This window comes from Thermobia domestica, chromosome 11 (assembly GCF_964235325.1).
Source record: "Thermobia domestica chromosome 11, izTheDome1.hap1.1, whole genome shotgun sequence".
Classification (NCBI taxonomy): Eukaryota; Metazoa; Arthropoda; class Insecta; order Zygentoma; family Lepismatidae; genus Thermobia; species Thermobia domestica.
This window is the reverse complement of record NC_137464.1, coordinates 94,781,974-94,807,145: the sequence shown is the minus strand read 5'-3', so window position 1 is coordinate 94,807,145 and position 25,172 is coordinate 94,781,974. Positions and strand designations below refer to the sequence as shown.

General features: G+C 35.6%; 1 protein-coding gene across 4 annotated transcripts in view; it reads right to left on the bottom strand.

Moving 5' to 3' along the window:
* Nucleotides 1-25,172, bottom strand: part of Gcn2 (eukaryotic translation initiation factor 2 alpha kinase Gcn2) — a 239,244-nt gene that overhangs the window by 146,431 nt on the left and 67,641 nt on the right. For all 4 annotated transcript variants that reach the window (XM_081730836.1, XM_081730837.1, XM_081730839.1 and 1 more), the window contains 2 exons: nt 13,976-14,095; nt 1,317-1,488 (listed from right to left, as the gene is read on the bottom strand). In XM_081730836.1, coding sequence (XP_081586962.1) covers nt 1,317-1,488; nt 13,976-14,095 — 292 coding nt within the window. The remainder of the gene's footprint in view (nt 1-1,316; nt 1,489-13,975; nt 14,096-25,172) is intronic.

The window sequence follows — 25,172 nt, the reverse complement described above, 5'->3', positions numbered from 1 at the left end:
GAAATCTTTAAGTTTTACGTCCCACGGTTATGCCGGTTAGGCTAAAGGAGACGGTGATGATGAGTGATGAATGAAATTGGTGGAATGAAGAAAGTGGGAGGAAACGGGAGAACCCCGAGGAAACCCACGAACAAGATGTTTGTCCACCACAAAGTTCACTTGGAGGGGGCTGGGATCGAACCCGGGACCCCAAGCACCAGAGGTGAACGCTCTACCACTGAGCCACCACAGCTATAAAGGAATATTGAAGAACTATAATAATATGCATAATTTTGCACAGCAACTGTTTCTCCAATTAGACATATACTTCATGAATCAATTGTGATAGACCAGAATTCGCTAAGAACCAGCTCCAAATGGTGCTTTACAGTGACATCTTTCCACTAGATACTATTACGAAGTAAATGCCTCTGTGAACAATAGCAGTTCTAGGGAAAAATTCATTTTTTTAAACCAAATATTCTGTTTGGTCTATTAATTACATAATTGGTAATTAACCGTATGGAACACATTATAATATGCATATCTAGAAAAAAAAAACACCTGAATAATGTTCCTTTTTCATGAATTTTTAGCCGATATTTCGAGTACGTCCCACGGGTGTTCTTCTTCGGGACTAAAAGAATATTTTCTATGCTGTTATTTATTTATAATAATCAATGGATTGAAAGAATATTGTGCTTGTGACACCTTCTATATTGGAATGACGAAAAGAAATATTAGTCCTAGATTAAAGGAACACATCAGAGAATCTCGCGACAACAAAATGGCTGTTTCGGGTCTATTTAAACATCTACAACCAATAAAACATTCAGTACAAAAGGTAGAGGTATTACATCGGGCCACCAATAACATTAAAAGGAATGTATTTGAAGCTTATTATATTAGGACTAAAAACTCACTTCTGAACTACATATATATATAATGCAGGAACCCAAATTAGGGGTAAAACTTTGTATATAAATTGACAACAGTGTTAAATATGGCAGCATTGCACATACAGGATTTAAACTTACTGGAGTGTTGGAAGACATACGGAATGTAGAAGGACAAAGAACTAGATATAAAAAGAATATCCAATACGTGGCATTTAGTGCACTCTGAATATATATTAACAATTTGTATATTCTTTTATACCACTTATTGTTATACCATACACATGTAAATAACAGCGTAGAGGATATTCTTAAAAAAAAAAAAAAAAAAATATCCGTGGGACGTACTGGAAATATCGGCGAAAAATTCATTAAAAAAGAACATTATTCAGGTTAGTTTTATGATATCCATTGATAACAATTGTTTTCGAATGTTATTACCTGTTCTGTCTATAAATACACTTGTATCCCTGAGATCTTTATGAACTACATGATTTGAATGAAGATATGACAAAGCTTGAAGAATTCCTAATGAATAATGTCGCAGGAGATCAGTTTCTATAGGCAAGTTTTCTGATAAATAATACGTAAGGCTTGTTCCAATTACAAATTCCTGGAAAAGAAAAATAAATCGTTAATTTTATAAACATACACTATTTATTATTATCGTGTGTATTATTGGGTATATATGGCTACTATAGATGAATCACAGCGTTTAGAAACGCTGTATTTTCCGAGGTATTATATGAAAATGACTTCTTATTAATGTCTGCCGAGGTTTAATCGTGCACATTCGCAACTCTCACGATGAAAGAATTTCTTACCTTAAGTATCCAGTACAGAAATTGCCCAAAATAAACTATGTACACTTGTTTTCCGATAATTCACTTCTCAACAATTTCTTCATAACAAAGATCTTTTTAAGAGTCTGCTATGTAATGAGGTATGAATTACTGAAGACACCACTGAGTGTTGAAATCATATAATGTCTTTGAACTAAATACTTAAGGTAAGAAATTCTTTTCATTATTCAGCACGTATATCATGGTATCTTTAAGCAAATATAACGTTCAGTGTTTGATAAACCTCGATCAGTTACAGCTTCAAATAATTATCTACTGTACCTCTATCGTATAGTGTGAACACCACTTCAACTATCTTGGGTACAGGGAATGTGGTTTTGGGACGGAGTGGGCATGGAATGGTAGTAGGATACGTTCGATATATGTCGAGTTCGTCTAATGGTTAAATATGTTTATTCTCAATCAACAACCTAATACAGTGTAACTTATTGTTTTCAAAATTAGTGTTTATAGAAAAACATTACGATTTATTGCACAGACAATAATAGAGTGCATACAATTCGGTGAACTTCTCTGGAACATTCCAGACTCCTTTTCTTGGTGAGAACATTCCTTTTTTATTTACATAAATTAGTGTTTTAATTTAGTGTTCTGACTGTTATAATATTTTCATCCTAAGTTGTGTTTTGTGTTTTTTAATATCTTCTATGGTCAATTATGTTCGTGCTAAGTAAATATAGATAAATACATAATGATCAATGAGGTTGAAATAGAAGATACAGGATCGAATGTTCTAGATGAATATGACTCCATGATTACATTGGAAGTAAATGGCCAGGTATTAATACTAATAATAATCAACCTAATCAAAGAAGTTATTCTTCCGTAGATGGCCTCCAGAACAAAAAAGCTACTTCCAAGAGCTTTAAAGATATTAATAATGCCACTACCATAGGTAAAAACAAATATGGTTCACAGCATTTCGCTCCATATTATGTTTTCGTCAAATCCAATTCAGATGAATTAGGTAAAAAACACATTATGGCAATTAGTAGAAAGTTATACCTTGCTGACATTTCAGGAATTCAAAGTGTGGACAAAATTGGTTGAAATTTACTGAAAATAAAATTCCGATCGGGCGAGGAAGCCAATTCCTTTTTAGATCATGAAATCTTATCTCAAAATAATTGGATAGCATTTATTCCGAATCATCTCATCTACTCAATGGGAGTAATACATGGTATAGAAACAGACATAGAAATGTCAGACATATTAAATTATATTAAATGTGACTTGACAGTTACGTCAGCTAGACGTATCTTCAAAAGAACTTCAACGGGTGAACTAGAACCCACTTCCACAGTTATTTTGACATTCGACTCACAGCATCTCCCTAATGATATTAAGTTATATTACATTAAGCGCTCGGTTCACACATATATACCGGCTATCAGACAATGTATCTCAGGTTGCAATAAATTCGGGCATCGTAAGAATAATTGTAGATCAAATAAAATTTTATGTATAAAATGTGGTGCTCTACATTCGTCAGAAACATGTAACAACCCTCTTCACTGTATCAATTGTAATGGAAACCATTCAGCAGATTTTAAAGAGTGTCCGGAGAGAATAAGACAAGGTAAACTTATGGAACTAATGGCGAAAGAAAAGATTTCTTTTAATGAAGCGAATGCAATTTTGAAAAAAAAAAAAAGAATTCTAACAATATTAACTCCAACTCAGATCATACTATTGCCAATCTCCGTACAACAGAGGGGCATCACTCTAATACGAATCACTCAACTTATGCATCCTTGTTTAATATAGAACATATGCCTCCGTTGGTAACTCCTGTGTCGAAACAAATAACCTCAAGAGTTCATGTGACTAGTGATCTTCCTAGCTCACCACCGGAGAAGAGGCGTAAAAGTCAAGGGGAATTGTATACATGGAACTCTTCTTAATCGATGAGCTCCTTCGTGGCTAAGCGGTTAGCGTACGCGCCTTCGGCGTGGGAGTCCCGGGTTCGATTCCCGGCGGGAGCTCATGTGGTTCGGATTCCACGTTAATCAGTAGGTCCACGTTTCATATAGCCTTGCTGCTGAACGGGACGCTAAACTAAAATCAACTCAACTCTTCTTAATCGATACTCAACTAGTTAAGGGTAAAGCTCATAATAAAAATATAAAATTTAACTCAATCTCTTCAACAAATGATGAGTTTAATACGAATAAAATACCCTCAAATGAAAAAGACAAGACATACAAAAAAGTTGATTATTCTCTTCCTTATAAAGATAATTCATTCATGTTTCGGAGAAAAGTGGCTTCTCCGATCCCTGAATGTTTTGGGATCCAAAACTTCACCTTTGAAGATTCAAAGGGAATAGATAGAAAAAAATCCTCATAAATTAGAGCATCTGGAGACAACTCTACAATTCTCCGGAAAGGATATAGAGTTTACATTTGCATCAACATTACCTCCTCAAATCAAACGTAAGTTAAAAGAAGGGATCAAAAAGATAATACTTTCATCAATGAAACTAAACGAGGGAGATAGTACACAGATTCCTCCTGATATTGTCGTCAACAATCTATATTCTTTACTACAGCTTTAAAAAAAAAATGGATATAGGAAGGAAAGATAGACTCATCTTTATTCAATAGAACTCCCAAAGTATTTACGGTAAATTATATCATTTAATAAATTTAATAAGTATTTTCTCTCCTGATGTTATATTATTACAGGAAACATGGTGTACTCCTAAAATACCTTTACGAATTAAAGGCTATCAATGTATAAATCAAATACGTCATGACTCACATGGAAGAATTGCAATATGTGTTAAAAATAATTTAAATTTTCAAACTATTAATGTGCAATTTCAAAATTTACAGTATAAAAATTTGCAATTTAAAATTTTAATCTTTATATTCCACCAAAAATTTATGTAGATATGTCTTTCTGGAAGCAATTGCTTGCTTATAATTTTGATTATATAGGTGGCGATTTCAATATCCATTCAGTAGTTTGGGGATCTAATAAAACCACTACAGGAGGTAGAGACTTTCTTTCTCAATTGTTGAATTCATCATATATCTTTCTCAACAATGGATCACCTACTAGATTTCAATTTAATACGTTATCAGCACCAGATCTTACGTTAACGAAAAATGTTTATTATATGGAAACAGATTGGCAAACTTACTATCATACGTGTTCTAGCGATCATTTCCCTATTGTTTTCTATACTCATTTCATCCCACATGGAAAAGCTAAGGAAAATATTGATCAAGCAGATACTACTTGTTTTAAATCTAAATTACAGAAAATATCTACAAATATTTCTTGGACAGATTACCAAAACAAAATTCAAATGCATTTATCACAAAATAATAACCCAGATAATATATTTAAAATTATAAAGAAAACAGTATCTGATTTACGTAAGGAGAATCATAATGAATCTTTTGGAAAAAATAACGCTAAGGAAAAATATAGACCTCGTCCTATCTGGTGGAATAACATTTGTCAAAAGTATGTAAATAAGACGATTATATTATTTAAACAATTCGTATCAACACGTACTCCCGAATCATTTTTTGAATACCAAAGACAAAAAGCTCAAACCAAAAAAATCATATATAATACGAAAAGATCTAGTTGGCAAGAATTTTGCAATAACATATCGGACCGTACTTCATCTTATAAAATATGGCATTTTTGGAAAAAATTTCAACTATATCAAGGACGTCAGAACACTCAAATCCATTTGCAAAATATAGATTGGATACCATCTTTTCACAATAAATTAACTCCATGCACCGTTAATAATGATCGTAGTCTGTTTACTCAATATTTAATATCGAACGACAATGAAGTTCTTGACAAAAACTTTACAATAGCAGAATTAGAAGTGGTACTAAAAAACATCCATAAAAATACCATGCCTGGTCTAGACGGAATCGCATACTCTCACTATAAAAATCTTCCTCACTTAGGATTACAAACTATATTAGAGTACTACAATTATATATGGAATACTGGATATATTTCATCAAGCCGGGAAAAAATTTTGATTCTACCTATTCCAAAGAATTCTAAAGATTCAGTTACTTCTAATAATTTTCGACCAATTGCACTACTATCGTGCGCTTATAAAATATTTGAGAATCTAATACTTAATAGATTGAATTGGTTCCTAGAACATGCACGAATATTTTCTCCACAAATTACAGGTTTCAGAAAGAACTTCTCTACGTATGATGCATTAACGAATTTAATACTAGACATTTATAAAACCTTTTTAACAACAGGAGCGCTTCTGACTATTTCTTTTGATATTACTGGTGCATATGATCATGTGAATTTAGATATTTTAATAGAAAAAATGCATAAATTGAAAATTCCTAGTAAAATCATCAGAATTATTCATAATACTTTAATAAATAGACAGGTATTCATCAAAGTCAGAAATACCTATTCAGAGTCAAGAAATACCTCATTAGGTCTCCTTCAAGGGAGTAAATTAAGTCCACTACTATTTAATATTTATATATTGGATCTAATAAATAAAAACTGGCAGAATAGTAAAATTACTAGTTATGCTGATGACATATTGTTGACTTCATTTTCTAAAAACATCGAAAGATCTTTTCCACAGGTGGAAAACCATTTACAAGAAATCAATAACTGGATGATCAAGAATGGACTGGAGTTAAATTGGAAAAAAAAAGTAAGTTTATCATATTCTCTAGGGGAAAAAAAAAATTAAAAATTATTAATTAACATTTCAACATAATAAACTATATTGTGAAAAATATATTCCTTACTTAGGAGTCAGAATGGATCAGAAATTAATTGGAAAACTCAAATTCAATATTTAGTACAAGAGCAATTCAAATATCAAAATTTACTTAAGTGTCTTTCATCGAAAAAATGGGGAATTAATCCTTTTACCTTATTAAAAATTCTACAACATGGATATATATCTAAAATCTCTTACGGTAGCTTATTGTATAATAGATCTGGTACATATTCTCAGGAATTAGATCAAGCTATATATAATATCATTAAAATTATTTTTTCACAGCCATCATTCTGCCCTAAACGAGCTATTCTAAAGGAAGCAGAATGTATTCCTTTACCAGTACTATTCTCCAAATCAGCATCAATGTTTTTAATAAAAATTTTTGGTAAGTCTAACTCTCCTATTCCAAAACAGCTACAACAGATTGAATTACTATTACAAAAAAGGAATACACCATATAACAAGAATTTCCCTTGGATCGTACAAGCTTATCCCAATTTTAAAAAAAAATTCTCAATGATATATAAAGTACCTTCATTACCCTGCTTTGTATGGAGTTTTAATGCAAATATGACACAAATAACAGTTTTAAATCCTCCTTACATTCCAATTTCTAATGAGGATTTAAAGGAAAAAATATACCAAAATATTTGGAAAGATTTCAAACAACGTTTTGATGAGGAAACAGTTTTCATCTATACAGATGCTTCGAAGTATAAAGATATTAATGTTGGAGCTGCAGTTTATATCCCTAGGAAAAAAGTCACCCTTCAATATAAATTACCTAAAGAAGTCTCTATTTTTGAAGGAGAAGCATTCGCCATTAGACAGGCCTTACTATATATTAAAAAACATGAAATCAAAAAATCTGTGGATGTTCAGATTCCTTGAGTGTGCTTATGAAGTTACAATATATCAATTGGGATAAAACAATGACATGGTTACTTTTAAATATTAAACATCTATATCTAAATATGACTGAAAATAATTATCGGATTCATTTCTCTTTTATAAAGGCACATGTAAATATAGAAGAAAACAGTAATATGATTGATAATTTGGCTAAACAATCATGTATAACAGGAACTCCAACAAACATCAAAATTTCACCACGGAATCTCTTTCACAAAGTTAAAGGATTTCATGATAAAGAATTACGTAAATGGTATGATGCTGTAAAAACCCTACCAGGAAAATTTTATTGGTCTATATCCTCACCGTTACAAGAACAACTCAAGACTCTCATAAAATCTTGGACCCGTCAAGATATCATCTTTTATTATCGACTTCTTTTTGGAACTGCTTTAACTCCTTTAAAATTATTCCAAATTAAGAAAAAACTCACCTATCATTGCTGGTGTGATAGAGGCATTGGAACTATGAATCATATTCTCTTCGAATGTGAACTTTTTGAATCGTTTAGAACTCAATTTTTAAATCAACTTTACAATCATTTAGGATGTGCTCCTTTTTCATATAAATATATCTTAGCAACAAATCAACGAATACCAATCAAGGCTTTAATACAATTTCTTAAAAAAAAAAAAAAAAAAAAAACGGAATTTCAATATAAAAAAAAAGTGAAGACATATTTAAGAATACTGATTACTGTAATTCTTACTGAAGAAATTATCTAACTCACTACAATATTCTTTGTAGCATTTATGGCACAAACTGGTTAGTGAAGAAGACAAGACAAGACTTCAACTATCTTAGTTTTATGTAATGACCCACAAGCACTACATTATTATCTTTATCATTTCTGTAATTACATCTTTAAAAAATTTGTTTACATTCAACTATTTCTATCTTTATACTTCCACACTTTTGCTGTTAGTTTTATGAGTGCTATCTCTTCAAAATTTTTAGGAACAGAAGTTTGAAAAAGAATTGCTAATTAAGTTAAACTGCTAATTGAACCTCAGTATCTTCATATTAACCAAAAAAAAAAATCAACAAAGAAGGTTAGGGATGGGGACGTAGAGATGACCAAAAGATCGGAAGAATTAATTGAGATACAGTATCTCTACCATTTCACAAGTATTACCTCTGAAATTAAGTTTCAGAGTAGCTGCGACGCCAAAGAGACAATCTTGGGATGTATTTTAGAATGGTGGATGGTACTTAGGATTTGAGCAACGCTTGTTTAAGAACATACAGCAATTGGTCGTTAGGGGAGATGAAAAGAAAACAATAAACTCAGGAAAATAGAGAGAGAGTAGGGATAAGTGGAGGTTAGGTCACATAAATATAGGGTATCAGAATACCTAGTGACATTCCATCCTGTAGCTTGGCTCCTCGTGGGTCTCCTTTGGACTGGTTTTGAAAGTCTTTTTGTACTGAAATAAACGTGCAGACTTCCTGTGGTTCGCGTTTCTAGCCTAAAGGAGGCTACGTCTCATACTCGGGTACGGACCTTGAACCGTCTGTATTCGAGTTCCTAATATACTGGTTGTTTTATCGTTTAATCAACTCTGAACAACCAATGCCCGTGCTAGAGGCTATTTTCATAAACAGTATGTATATTCTCAGCTAACTGAATCTCAACTGCCTGTTTTTCTTGTTCCGACTGACCGACTGACTGCCTCGCACACTTCTTCCGGGTTCTTCTTGGTTTTTAAGCACAAACCTATGTCATGATGTCTGCGGTAATCCGCGTGTCACCAGTCCCTTGACGTCACAGAAGTTAGATAATATCTCCCTGTCTTTTTGTATATAAAAAGGAACACTGACACAGTTATATAATTAAAAAAAATAAATAATGCGGAAGAAAAATATTATAATACACTAATTTCTAGACTATTGATATGTCATTACTATAATACTGTTTTTTCTCGGTTCCCATATTCCTCATTCTTTAAAGTCAACTAAGGATTTTTGTGTAACTAAATAATAATAATAATAATAAATAAAAAAAATAAATCTTACAAAATACGCAAAGAAAAGTTTCATTTCCTCAAATCACTCAATAGTTCATTGGTTCGATATTGGGACTAATCAATAAATGATACATCACTATATCTACACTAGTAACCAATTCCACCCATCTCTATCATAATGACATTTTCACAAAACAAAACTAATAGACAATCTGTCTTTAGTCTTCATCTATCTGACGATCTATATGCAACACATATTCGGCAACTGTTTGTTAATATAAAATTGAAAACAATACATCTCAAAATTATACACAGAATAATGCCTAATAGGAAATAAAATAACAGAAGCTCTCCAGGTTTTCATCATACATTACAAATGTTTTATGTTATGTCCCGTTGGTCACATGACGAGCACCCAAGTAGTAGCTAGGTTCGGATCATATGTTCTGTAGCATTTTCCTATTAAGGGTCTTCGCAGCCGCGGTGTGTTTTCTGAGTTTTACCGGTATTACTAGCAGTGTGGGTATATAAATACAGTCTCTTTACAAATATTCCAGAGGAAGACGTTGCTGTTACAAAATTCTCCAAATGACTTTCCGGTGACAAGTTAATTTTTGTGGACACACTTCCTCATTCTCTTCACTGTTTCATCAGAAAAGCTTGGTTGTCTCATGATTTTTCGTTTTTATAAACAAACTACTGTCCTTAAATTGGCGATGTAATTGCAGAATGCTCTGATGACTGGTGGTTCTGATATTCTCTTCTGAATACACACTACACTTCATTAAAAGATAACACATCTCATATTCCAAATCTCAAAAGCTTTTCTTTTTTGCGTAGTCAAAATTTTATAACTGCGCTGTCTTTCCTGTCTTGAATTCGTGAAAGTGAATGACAAATGCGTGTTCTCTTAACCGTCCTTATTACATGTATCAAGTTTAGGTCTCGCACGCTGGCACTAAAAGGTTATTTATAAATAATGAGTGTGTGACGGATGCTCCATGAATTTCGACGGCATATTAACTTAGGAAATTGGTTTCGCCGAAGCAAGTATCTCCAGGACAACCGCTCATTGCCCACAAACAAGAAAATATCGAGGCTGTCCGAGCTGCTGTTATCATAAGTCTCCACAGAGTTCCGTTAGACGCCAGTCAGCATCTCTACGGCTGCATCAGAAGTGTGCAAAGAATATTGACACCGATTTGAAGTTTTATTCCTATAAAGTTGCAGATAGTCCCGTATCTGAAAATAAATTATCTTCAACAACGTAGACAATTTTGTGTGATTCACAGTCAAAGTCATGTCGGATAAAGCTTATTTCCATTTTCACAGGTTACGTAATAAGAAAGAAAAAAATGGTCGTGACCTACGCGAAATCTACATTAGTTACACTAGCTACCTTTACACATTAACAAAATAACCATGTAATGTGCTGTCGTCGTGAGGTGTATTTTTTTTTCTTTCTTTATCATGCTGTTGAACTCGTAGCCATCGTAATGGCTAATTGCTATATAGATATGCTGGACACAGTTGTTATTTTACTTGGTCCTCATTCATAGCAATGGAGGATGGGTTTCACACTAGACACAACTCTATGCCAGCTTCATAAATTGTTTGGACATCGAGCTATTTCTCAATCCAGTGACATTTCAGGGTCCCCAATATCTCCTGCTTTGACAGTCTGTGACCTTTTATTGTGAGGTCACCTTAAGAGCAAGGTGTATATCGCTGACCACATACAACTGGAGAACTGAAAGGGAGGATCCGTCAGAAAACGCCAGTATTCCTGTCGACATGTTACGCTGCTGGGCTATGCCGGTTGTCTCTTGATAATTGCAGAAATGTTTGCGCATGAACGGTGATCATCTACTGAAAGTTATCTACAAGATATAAACCTAACCATCTTTTCAGTGGCAAGAATAGGTATATATATATATATTATATGAATGTGTGTAATGGTATCCTCTGTACTATTCATTGCTATGATTAAATCCTTTTTAACTATTTAATCTCTCCTCTACACTTCAGAATTCAAATTTCCTGTCTTTTTGAGACCCTTTATGAATACTATTTTGAGGCTTGGTATATGTTTCAGAAACTCACTCACCTGCTGCACACGCTATATTGCTATTCAATTACGTTTATCATCTGTCTCTTTTAGATTTGCAGAAAAATAACTTTAGTATGCCCTCCAGGTTTCCTGAACTAAAGAGCCATTCCATGTCAAATTAACACAACTTTCAAACAACTTTTGCCTTACCTTGCCAGATTTTGATGAAATTTAGTGCAACTCTTGGAACCGCAGAAAAATGAATATCCTGATATTTCAGGTTGATATGTGAACTAGGTTCGAAATTACACGCTCCAAAGTTCTCAAAATATACAAAACATTGCGTGAGTGACATTTATTTAATTGGTATTTGCGACTGACCTACAGGTTCTAGACGTTGGTTAAGATGTCACTTTAAAGGTTACGAAATGAACTTTCAGATGGTATATAACACCATACAATTTTTTTTTAAAAATTGAAAAATTCAAAATTTTGAATTTCATTTTCTCAAAAGCCGTATTTTGAAAATTTTCAAAAACTTACAAATATTAGCATTGTTATGAATATATCTCCGAAGTTTTATTCTGGGATTATAATGGAATCATTTCTTACAAGAATTTCCACTTCAAGCGTGGTGTTGAAAATCGCTTTAATTTAGGTTTTTGTAAAATGGATGGAAATAATTTTGTTGAGTTGAATTTCAGTTTAGCGTCCCTTTCAGCAGTGAGGCTATATGAGACGTGGACCTACTGATTAACGTGGAATCCGAACCACATGAGCTCCCGCCGGGAATCGAACCCGGGTCTCCCGCAGGAAATAATTTTGTGTCACAGGATGAGACACAAAGCAAGATTAGTGAAGAAGCTACTATTGACCCATTTATAGTCAGTGACAAGGGGGTGTACACCCGCTGATGACTACGGGTGCCCTCCCATACATGTATTATTGTAATATAGGTCAAATAATATAAAACTACTCTTTTCGGTATACAAAAGAATAGCTGCCCCCAAATATTTCTTTGCCCCCTTACCCCACACTCTCACTGTTTATATTATAATATAAAGGAGAAACAAAAACAGAGCATGATATCATTTATGTTGTAATTTTGGAATATCTCGAACACAACACTACGGCTGTGCACTGCCTCCAGCAGAAACTTATCGTGTTCTTGAGAAACCAGTTTAGGCTGAAAAAGATACTACTATTCTGATGAATTTAGTGCTCAGTGCAAGAACAAAGCTACTTTTTAAACTTATGAAAGCAGACTTTGGCATAGAGGCTGAATGGCATTCTGCTGAACAGTCATGGAAAGAGGCCTTTGTAATGGGACTGATGGCACAGTCAAGAGCTTGCAGCTCCAGTAAGTCTGTAGTATCGATATGATAACATACTTCTTCACCCAGGCAGTTTATTGGCTGGGCAACGGCAAACTTTACTCGAGTACACTTTACATTTGTCAATCAAGAAGAGTTCACCGAGTTAGCAACATTCCTACAAAATCGCTTCAACGAAGCACAAATAATTCCTGGGACAGAAATTTCACGCGTCCAATCTGTGGCTTCAGATACTCCCAAACTATTTGTCAAGTTATTTTTGTATTGCCAGAGTTCACTGATACATACACTCACCAAATTTGATAAATTCTCCAGTGGTAGATGTGAATGGATACGTAACTGCTATCTATAACAGGTGGTTGCTGGGAAGTGAAAGTGACGTTTCCCTCTTCAGCTAGCTCATCTCTACCTTTTGCATATCCTGGGAAGCTAGATGTTCTCTGCATTCATGCAGTGGATGTACTATGTAGGGTAAACTCTGTGACCCCGACTATACATCTTGCTTGACACAGGTGTAGCGGCAACCGAAAAAAACTTTGAAGTTCACTTCAAACTAAGTTGAAGAAGTATACAGAGAAAACCAGAACTTCCAAATACGGACAGAAATCTGGTCCATGTTCTTTTTTGACGTAGTATGTTATTAACTTGATTTTAGTACATCCTAATTTCTTTCGAGTTATCTTTCCTTTTATGAAGACCTGAATTGACGTGATTTTCAACTCTACGTTTGAAATTGGAAACGCCTGTAGCAAATGATCCCATGCTGATCCCATAATAACATTTTAGAAACATATACATAATAATCAAATGTTGTTTTATAATTTCCTAAAAATTAAAAAAAAAAATACTTTTTGAGAAAATCAGAATATTTTTTTTATTTTTTCGGTTTATTATTATTATTATTATTATTTTTTAAAGGTACCTTACCCTACGTCATAGGTCCTTTAGGTCAGTCGAAAATGCCAATAGAATCAATGTCACTTACGATTTTTTGATGAATTTTGAGAACTTTGGCGGGCTGTAATTTTGAAATCGATTCACAAATCAACTTGAGCTCTCCGCTTGTTATAAACACATTGATGATAGCAATGAAAATACAAAATATCACTGCAATCTGTAAGGGTCGATCTGAAACCGTGTGTTGATCTGAAATAGAAGGGCTCTGAAGAAAACATTTTCTATGCATTTAATTAACACTATATTAAGATAAGTTAGAAATGATACCTCTAATATGTAAATGACTAGGTTTTCCTTTTCTTGCACATATTTCATATTAATATAATGCAATAAATTTGGATGACATAGTTTTTGAAGATAATTTAACTCTTGTTCCACACTAGAAATCTGAAAAAAAAGAACACACATTGTAATTACATATATAAAAAAAATAAATCTAAAATACAGTATAGACTAAAGAACTATATTGAAATTTATTCAAGACTACAGTAAAGGTCAAATTTTATACGCTAACGTTTCTTCTAAGTTAAGATAAAAATAATAATAATAATCCTTCCACTTAAATCAATATGAAATAACTTGATATATACTATTTCAGTAAGCAAAAAAAAAAAAAAAAAAAAAAAAGATTTTTGATTGATTAGTTTAATGTTTCTTTCGACTATTCTGTTCTATTTTAATATTTATATGAAGTTTAAATTACATTTACGGAACATTTACAGCATGCATTTATTTGAAAAATATTAGCAAAATAATATCTTTACTCAAGATTCATCTACAAGATGTTTGGTGCTACGTGCATTTTCATATCTAAATATGTGGACTTGGAGACTAGGAAAGGGCATACTATTCATTTCGTAATAACAATTTATATTATTACAACTATTTTATTATTATTATTATTATTATTCTGGAATGTTTCTTCTTAACTTCAGTATGCCTGGTTTTCATTCTTCCAACTTAATAGTAATACGCAGCTAACTTTCAAACAAAAGAAGAATAATTATGTGACTGTACATGAGTCCATTGACAGCATAGTACGGTGTTTAAACTGTACAAAAGTGATGAAGTTACCATTCCTACTGTTAGACAGAAAAGTATGGCATAAAAGTTCCCACCAAAAAGCAACAGTCTGCAAATGTATTTAGAATCATCTCTAAATAATGGACATCAATGGGATATGATTATTTGTCCATAAAATGAGACTTGTCTCTGTGCCTTTACAGACAGGTTACACAAATTTAGATTACTCACAACTCATGCGGGGTTGTATGTAGTATGCAATGAAACATTAGTTATAAATGTAAAAGCAGGCTAAAATCGAAAGACTATACTGGGAAAATGATGGAAAAAGTCCCCTCGGTAAATATCGCTGAGGATGAGTTTATAAGGGCGTACTGCAAAATATACTGCATATGTGGTAATCTTCTTCTCAAGCAGCAGTCATATCTCCATATAAGTCTCCTAATTAGCTCTGTGACTGTATTAAAACTAAAGTAAACCAATAAGAACGTGCAACACCATTAATTACTGAAAATGTAGACAAAACTAACCAATTATGACTGTTTATGAAGTTTTTAGCAGAAAATCTGCAACTGCTCTCTGCCACAGTATTCTTTGTGTTAAATCCGTGTAAGCTGAGGAAATTTTCTGTCCGCTATGTAGAGGTTCCTACAACGTTGTGGGTAAAGAAAGATTATCCGCTTCCGTATCTGACACGCTCGTAAAAGGAAAGGTTCCTTCCCACAATAATACATGTACTTTTGACGAGACAAAAAAGTTTGGCCGTACTAGGAGCTATCTACTATTGAGAAGTGTATGTTAAGGGAGACTTCACTGTATTATATTCCTGAAGACTGCAAAAGACTAGGAGGACTAGGTCTGTTTAGTGGGACCTTGAACAAAGAGTTGAGAAAAAGACTCATTAAATGCTTCGTGTGGAGTATTGTACTGTATGGGGCAGAAACACGGACATTACGCAAAAATAATGAAAACGATTGGAAGCTTTCGAAATATGGGTGTAGAGAAAGATGGAGAGAATCAGTTGGGTCGAGAGGAACACGAATGAGAGGGTGTTAGAAATGGTGGGGGAGAACATAATAATTTCAGATATTATTGAGAAGAGGAAGAAAAGCTGGCTGGAACATCGGCTAAGAAGGAACTATATATGAAGAGCGGGCTACAAGGTACTGTGGCAGGAAAGAGGGGGAGGGGGTGAAGGAGGCAACAATTGATGGACGATATCAAAACAGAAAAAATCATGCGTAAAGACGAAAAGGTTAGCGGAAGACCGTGGAGCATGAAAGCTTCTCAGTTGCAGTAAGTGATCTGCCAATAATGGCAGAATACCTACGATGATGATTATCTGCTTTGGCTAGATAATACACACCAGGGCATGAAGAGAGAGAATAATATAGTTTTTGTACATGGCATTTTTTTCTTTTTTAATAGCTACCAGAGAACAAACGTGTATGCTGTGTGGCGAACATGGTATGATATTTTATGTTTGAAATAAAATTTTTGTTTTGGTTTGTTATACTACCAACAAGAAAAGATAGAACAAGTATTCTTTTGATTGCATGTGAATATTATTAAGAGACGTGTATACTGTTTTATTTGTATTTTTTATCACTTCTTTTACAATGTGATTAAAAAACGAAACATTGCATCAACTTTGGCTGCAAGGGGTAAACAATAAATAACAATAACAATAGTACATAACAATAAATAACTAATAGCAATAAATAATTTTAAAGAGATATTTAGAAATAAAAAGCTGGGTAATCTTATCTGGGTCTTATGGAACACTTTTATAATTACAGTTTTTTTAGTTTTGATTTAGCTCCAATATATATACAGTGTTTCAAAACAACACCTACAATGTTTGGGAGGTGATTCCTGACACCAAGATAAGACAAAAAGTGTAGACCATCCTGGGTGCACAAATGTTTCCTTTCGGAGTTATAGGCTGCCGAAAACATGAAAAAATGAATTTCAAAGGTCCATAGCTCCGAAACTAAGGGACCTACCGTAGTCGGGTCAAGACTTCACTTAGGAACTAGTATGTGCCCTATCCAAATATCCAAGTTTCAGAATCCTGTGGTACTTCCGCAACAATTTTTATGGAAGTAGTTGGAGACTACTTCAAATTATATGCTCGTAGCCAAACTCCCTCTATAAAAATTGTTTTCGAAGCACCTCAGGATTCTGAAACACGCATTTTTGGATAGGACACATAACAGTTCCTAACTAGGGATGATACCATACCGGGACCAAGTACCTGGGAAAAACCTACATATCGTCTGAAAGCTCTTGCCATGAGAAGTACGCAATCGTTTCCAAATTACGGGCAAACCCGCAACTTGACCCTATAAGGGGCCGGTTTGTTGATGTTTGTGACCGTATATATGGCGTATAAAAATTAATGTTACAATGCATCACGCGTAAGGGCTGAACCCATCATGTTCCTTTTTGACTCATTGCTGGAACGTCACTCGAGAAAGGGTTTGATAATATCACTTTGCACCCAGACGTACCCATTTGGTCAGTGTTGCCAACGAACTGTAAATACAATGTGGAAGATGATTTCTGTACCACTGGATGTATATCCATGAAACGTAGCATAAACATCATTCGTCATTGGTGAAAATATAATGTGGACGTTTTCCTCTCTTAAGTATTGCAGTTTGTCAGTGTTGCCAACCAATTGTAAAAATGAGAAGTTCTAAAACAGGTTCCATACGATGAGACGTTTATACATCAAGCTTGGCAGAAACATCACACGACACTATAGCAAAAAGACGTTGAGTGTTACCGTCTTCTAACCATTCTAGGTTGTCAGTGTTGCCAAGCAAGCGTAAATATCATAATGTTGCAAATGGCATGCGTGTCATTGAACGAATATAAAATAAATGTGACAGAAGCAGCATTGGACAATGCAAACATAGTGCAATGGAAGGTCCACGTCGTCCCAAGCACCACGTCTCCCAAGTTTGGAAGTGTTGCCAACCAATACAAACATTCAAGATTTTCGCATGAATTCTACAGCATTGGCAGATATAATTAGACTGTGATCCATACTAAGTTTGTAGTATGTTAGTGTGAACCCACAAGCACCCACATTGTCAGTGTTTTCAACCATTCTAAAGTATATTTTTTCGATAGGTTGCCTGACTATTGCATACATAGAGACAAAACTTGGCATAAAATTCATTAGACACAACAGCAAATATGTCGTTGGTACCATTCCCAAAGCACCCAGTCTGTCAGTATTGCTAACGTTTTCAAAATGGAAGTTTTTCAAACAGCAGTAAATTAGCTTGGTGGTATTTTTCTATTGTCTGATAATATGAACATGCGGCTGAACATGTATCATGGGACCAACGAACGACCCAGGTTAGGAACTCGTATAGAAAGACAGGTTGGGATGAGTCATGCATGCATGTGGTCATAGAAAACATGATGAGCAAACTCAGAAGACAAATCGTGGTTTCTGCACAAGTGCTTTCTATACGGTATGTCACAATAAAGCTCCTATGACCAGATGTATGCATGATTCATCCAACCTTTTCTTTCTATACGAGCTCCTAACCTGTGCCGTTGGTTGTTGCGTGGTCAACAGTTATGTCCCATGAGATGTGTTCAGCCGCAAGTTCACATTATTAGACAATAGAAAAATACCACCAAGCTAATAACCGTTATTGGAAAAACTTCCATTTTGAAAACGTTAGCAATACAGACAGACTGGCGAGCTTGGGGAATGGTACCAACCACAGTATGTTTGCTGTTGATCTTTATGCCAAGTTATGTCTCTATGTAGAAGTACTCAAGCAATCTTTCGAGAAAATGTATTTTAGAATGGTTGGAAACACTGACCATATGGATGCTTATGGTGTTTACTACAAACCTAGTATGGGTCGCAGTCTAATTATATCTGCCAATGTTGTAGACTTTATGCGAAAATCTTGAATGTTTGCATTGGTTGGCAACACTGCCAAACTGGGGTGCTTGGGAGACGGGAACACTCACACTATGTTTGCATTGTCCAATGCTGCTTCTGTCACATTTGTTCTATATTCATTAAATGGCACGATCGCCATTTTCAACATTATGATGTTTACGCTTGCTTGGCAACACTGACAACCTAGAATGGTTAGAAGACGGTAACACTCAACGTCTTTTTGCTATAGTGTCGTGTGATGTTTCTGCGAAGCTTGGTGTATAAACGTCTCATCGTACGGAACCTGTTTTAGAACTTCTCATTTTTACAATTGGTTGGCAACACTGACAAACTGCAATACTTAGGAGAGGAATACGTCCACAGTATATTTTCACCAATGACGAATGATGTTTATGCTACGTTTCATGGATATACATCCAGTGGTACAGAAACCATCTTCCACACTGCTTTTACAGTTCGTTGGCGACACTGGCCAAATGGGTACGCCTGAGTGCAAAGTGATACTATCAAACCCTTGCGAGCAATGAGCCGAAAAAGATCGTCGTGAACTCAGGCGCTTACGCGTGATGTATCATAACATTCATTTTTATTCTATCGAATATGCCATACATAGGGTTACAAACACCATCAAACCGGCCTCATATAGGGTGAAGTTGCGGGTTAGCCTGTGATTTGAAAACGGTTACGTACTTCTAATGACAGGAGCTTTCAGACTATATATAGGTTTTTCCCAGGTACTTGGTCCCGCTATTGTATCATCCCTGGTAAGTGAAGTTCTTGACTCGGTAGGTCCCTTAGTTTTGGAGCTATGAACGTTTAAAATTCATTTTTTCATGTTTTCGGCAGCCTATAACTCCGAAAGGAAGCATTTGTGCACCCAGGATGGTTTATACTTTTTGTCTTATCTTGGTGCCAGAAATCACCTCCCAAACGTTGTTGGTGTTGTTTTGAAACACCCTATATATATATATATATATATATATATATATATATATATATATATATATATATATATATATATATATATATATATATAGGCATCCACAACCTTTTGGGTCCAATTTGTACAGGTGATAGAGGGGTCCAATATAAGTTTTTTGAGATAGGAAACCGATGGTCGAAAACGTCTAGTTCAAGCGCCACGCCATATTGAAGACACAGTAATCTATGAGAACAAATGGTATAATACTTCAGTAATTACATATCGAAAAATACATTATGACATCACCATTCATAGAAGCAGAGATAGAAGCAGAAGGAACAATTAGCAGTGCGAGTGTAGCTAAATGTGGAAAAAATATTTGAAAAGGGTAAACCTATTTTATTCTTAAGCAGTATGATACAGCAGTTTTATTTGCCGATGGATGTCACATTTCCACAAACACACTACGATGGTCTAAGTTATGTTTAAAAAAAAAAGTAGAAACAAGCTTGTCGAATGTGTCTGGAATCCTAGAGCTGTGTTTACGTCTTTGGTGACATAGTCTTAGCATGAGAAAGTGTTTCTGGTGGTGGAAAATTGAGAATTAAATGTCGCACGAGCTTGCAGACATACATTTAATGTACGGTGCAGCAGGTGGTAGTGCCAGGAAAGCTAAACGGATGTACAGAGAGAAGTTTCCGAACAGACGAAATCCAAATTGGAAGATATTTCTTGCCGTCGATAGCAACTTGCGAAAGAGTGGTTCTTTCAAGGTTACGAGACCTGCCGAGAGTGCTAGGCGACTAAACTGTTCATACCCCCGAATTTGAAGAGATGGTGTTGGATCTTGTGGAACAATCCCCATCAACAATTACCCGTCAAATTGCCCATATTGTATGTGCTTCGAAGGGTACTGTATGGTCCGTTTTAAGAGACCAGCAGTTACATCCCTATCACAGACAACGCGTTCAACACATGGGACCAGATGGTTTCGCACCTCGAGTGGAGTTTTGTCAATGATTTATCCAGAAATGTGGTGTACCCAACTTCCAACAGTGTGTTTTGTTCATGGACGAGGTTTTTTTTTTTTTTCTGTACCTGTGCCGGTATTTTCAAGAGCCGCAATACTGTTGTCTGGAGTGAGTACAATCAACATGCCATTGGCATGTCTGGTCAATAGGAACGATTCCGTATCAACTTGTGGTCTGAGATTGTACACGATCAGCTAATAGAACCTTGTCTCTTGCCGTCTCGCTTGAATGGACAACAGCATCTTGTGTTCCCTCGTGATGTATTTCCCAAATTATTGGAGACTATGCCTCTAGATGTCCGCACGAGAATGTGGGTATAACATGGTGACGCACCTGCTCACTTTAATGTGGATGTTGGCCATGGTTTGGATACAATCTTCCCTAATCGTTGAATTCGAAGAGGAGGTCCCATCCGGTATCTAGCGTGCTCCCCGGATCTTGACCCTCTTGATTTTTTTTCTTTGGGGACACATTAAGTTCTTGGTGTATGAACGGCCAGTAGAATCCGAGGAAGACTTGCTTGCAAGAATCCATGCTGCCTACTTGATTTTGCAACAGACATCGGGCATATTTAAGTGAACGAGGCAAAATTTCCTTAGGCGTTGTGCTACGTGCAACGAGATTGGTGGTCGTCACTTTGAGCCCTTACTATGAATTTTTGGTACGTACAGTGCGTAGTAGTTTGTTTGTACTAACCTTACACACGCAGATGTAGTGTTATGCACAATACAGCAGGTTACATCGACCTAATAAAAACACTTGTTATTGAGACGTCATACTTGTTCCCACAGATTGCTGCAACTTCAAGATGGCGTGGCGCTTTACCTAGCCGTTTTCGACCATCGGTTTCCTATCTCAAAATACTTATATTGGACCCCTCTAACACCTGTATAAATTTGACCCAAAAGGTTATGGACACCCTGTGTATATATATATATATATAAGGCTAATATAAATACAGGGCTAATATATATATATATATATATATATATATATATATATATATATATATATATATTAGCTCCAAAACTATTAATTTGATTCGACTTGTGAGTTTAGCGTCAGTTCAGCTGCCAGGCTATATGAGATGTGGACCTACAGTTTAATGTGGGATCCGAACCATATAAGCTCCCGCCGGGAATCGAACCCCACACCAAAGGCGCGTACGTTAACCGCTTAGCCACGAGGGAGTTCTCTCCAAAACTATGGTCATGTCTTTTACTTTTAAATCTTACCCATTCAATTATTGTATCGAGTTGGAAACTACAGTAAATATTTGCCAAATTATTATCGTTTTTAAAGATTTTTAAATAATAATTTGAAAGTAAACTTATTAGACTGTTCTCTGACCATGCCTCAATATCTTATTTTAGACAGATCTTTGCTCCAGTTAATATGATTATGGATTAATTCTACTTTCTGAGTTTTTTTTTTTTTTTTTTTTTAATTAGGTACTTATAAAATAAAAATACCTTAAGTATGTGATGTTCACATGTTGCTTTATATGCTTTACAATTGCTTTTGATACGGAAGAATTAATAGTAAATTATTGCTGACAAAGTCTGCAAATAGCGTATTTTTTACTAATAACTGGAAAATTTAGGAAAGTTTTCTCAAATAGCGTTCAGCTACTTAAAGTGATTTAGTGTTAATAGAAAGGAGGGATATCGATAAGGGCCGATTTTGGGCCCCCCTTGGAATGAGCTGATTCTCAGCTAGTTTGTAGTTGGCCATATGTAGTTTATGGAAACCAGCATAACTTGGCCCTTGCACTCTTCTATAGGTACGTAATTATGGTGCAAACTTGGTTGTAATGGCCAATTTTTGCGAAAATTGCGTGTATTTCGACATTTGAGGACTTATTTCATACAGAGCGCATGTGAGTGGCATGATTTCCACTGAATATGTTGTGAAGGGATATAAGAGGCTCATGTTGGGCTAGGTTTGATTAGGTTGCTGCCTTGCGCTCATAGTAAGAAAAAACGTTGTCTGTAATATCGCGAGTATTTCGCGAATATGGTAAAAAGCCGAAGAAAGATGGTGCAAGGCGGGTAATTTGTACTAAACGAGAACAGTTATTTCGTAGGGCAAGAGAAGAGGATTAGGGAGCCTTTGACAGCCCATTCTGATACATGTTAAACACGGAGAAGGCTCTCTTTAAAGTCCATAGCCATGAGAAACATATGAAGGTATGTAGTTGATATGTGATTGTATGCCGAACTCGTGCCGGGAAAATAATCGCCCTTGAGATTGGAGACACGCTTGGGCTAATTGGTTGAAAAAAAAAGTACGCGTTTGAATACAAAACGAAAGCATATTTACTACTTTGTATGACTACAAATGCCATGGACGCAAGTATTGTCCTTTTCTGTCATTTACGCTTCATCCTTCCACGTTATATGTGAATCAAGATGGCATCGCTTGTATTGTACATAGATTTAAACAAGGAACAATAAACCTTTAAAACGAAAAAAGCGTTAAACAACGCCAAACATGAAAACATTATTCGTACCGTTATTAGACGTCGTCTTCCGCTTCCTCACCATCATCGGACCAGTCGTTCGTGACCACTTTTGATGAGTAATGTAGAAACGCGTCATAGTTGTCGGAGTACCGTGTTATCACCGTGCTCTCTCGGTGATCTGCTTGTAGTACTCAAGGTACCACAACACGGAGGCAACATGCGCGCAGCAGCCGACTACGCGAGCTCCAACCTTGCACTGACATACCATCCACTTATGCCACAGTAATGGTACTCGATCCACAGGAAATATTTCTTGGATGTCACATGGTGACTTTGAAGTAATACCCGTAGAGCACCATCGCACTCCGTGTGTGTGTACAGCTTATACATTCCATCGTCCGCCTCGTATTCTGCAGTGTAGGATTGAGCTTGCTTCAGTTGATAAACGCTCATAGTGATATTTCAAAGCTCGTCAATAGTCAAAATAGGAATATCATCGATATTGCTTGCCTCCATTTCCGTCCAAATTGCTCTGCACCTTGACCAGTTTTCACGGAGCACTCTTTCCTGTAACTTATTTGGGGATTGCGAGAACCGTCATATTCTGTGTGACTATGTTGGCGTTTTCTGCATATTCCACAGTCCTTGGAGGTCTGAAAGCATTAACGGGCCTAACACATCAAGTATATACCCTGTTGTGCTTACAATGAGGAAGGGTTTGACCAGAGTGCGATCTTTGTGCAATGAGAAAGTTCTTCTCTGGAACTTATAGTTTAAACTCTTTTCAATATAAATATATGTCCCATCTAGAACGAGGATTGCCTTGTCTTTCCCGTCCACAAAAACAATCTTGGCAAAGTCCCTGGTATGGTACTTAATTAAATCGTCCCTGGAAAGATGTTGAAGTCCTAGATATTGTGGAACAAATGCTAACATGAGAGCTTTACGAACAGAATGCACAAACCTTTGAATAACACATTTCGGGAGGGCAAACAGCGTCGAGAGGACATGGTAGGACATCCCAGTTCTAAGTTTCATGAGCAAAACAGAAGAGACGTCCTAGAACTCCGATTTGAGGTATTTCAGCAACTCCTGTACTTCTCCAGCATTAACGAGGCATTCGTTTGATGTTTTTTCAATCACAGTCCCAGGTTTCAAACAGTATGAGTCCAAATGATCGTGATAACAACGCGCATCTTTGAGAATAATAAAGCCGTTGTCAACATAAAACTGGCATCTATCTTTTGCAGGTATTAATGCCAGACACGTCTGAGATTTGTTACAAACAATACATTTTTGTGAGACAGAGAAGTTTGACCAACGTTCAGCTTGAGTTTCTCCGCAGGCTTTAGTTTCTAAATCGTCACATGTAGGGACAGTTTTGCTAGAGGATGCTTTGGCACAGTGAGGCTGTGCGTTTTTATCACTGAGAGTAGTTCTCACAGAGCTCACCACTTGAGAACACTTGCGAGTTAGCCCTTTCTTTGATGGTTCTCAGTGACATTTGGGGCATATCCGGCTACCTATTACTAAGCTCGCGTTTTTTCCCTTCAAACATCACAGAATTGTGTCACTACCAATTCAAATTAATTTCGACTTACGTACACGAGCACTGCACGCGTCACAAGCATATCTGCTTAGGCATATTCCACCACAAAAATGTAAACCAAATGCAGTAGAGTTCGTATTCGAAGCAAATGAACTTGTTATTTTCGAGCACTAGTAGCAGTAAAAACAAACCAACACTGCAGTGACAGCACACGGCAGAAATGTACAAACGAAACATACGAACACAAAACAACATCCACAAGCATTCCAAAGAATTCACTTTTCAGAGACAGAGAAAGGAGCTCGAAAGACTAGTAGCACAACTGAGGATTCAATACAGTCTGCAATGACGCGATATGAGTCATCCGATATTCAGACAAATAATAGGATCCCTCTGCTGATCACTAGGTTCACAATCAGTCTCATTTTATCGAGAATCCCGTTTTTTTTTCTCTCTCTCTCTCTCTCTCTTATGTTTCATGCAATAGAAATGTAGGGAAACAACCAAACCAAACCAGCGTGTTTACCTGCAATCTCAC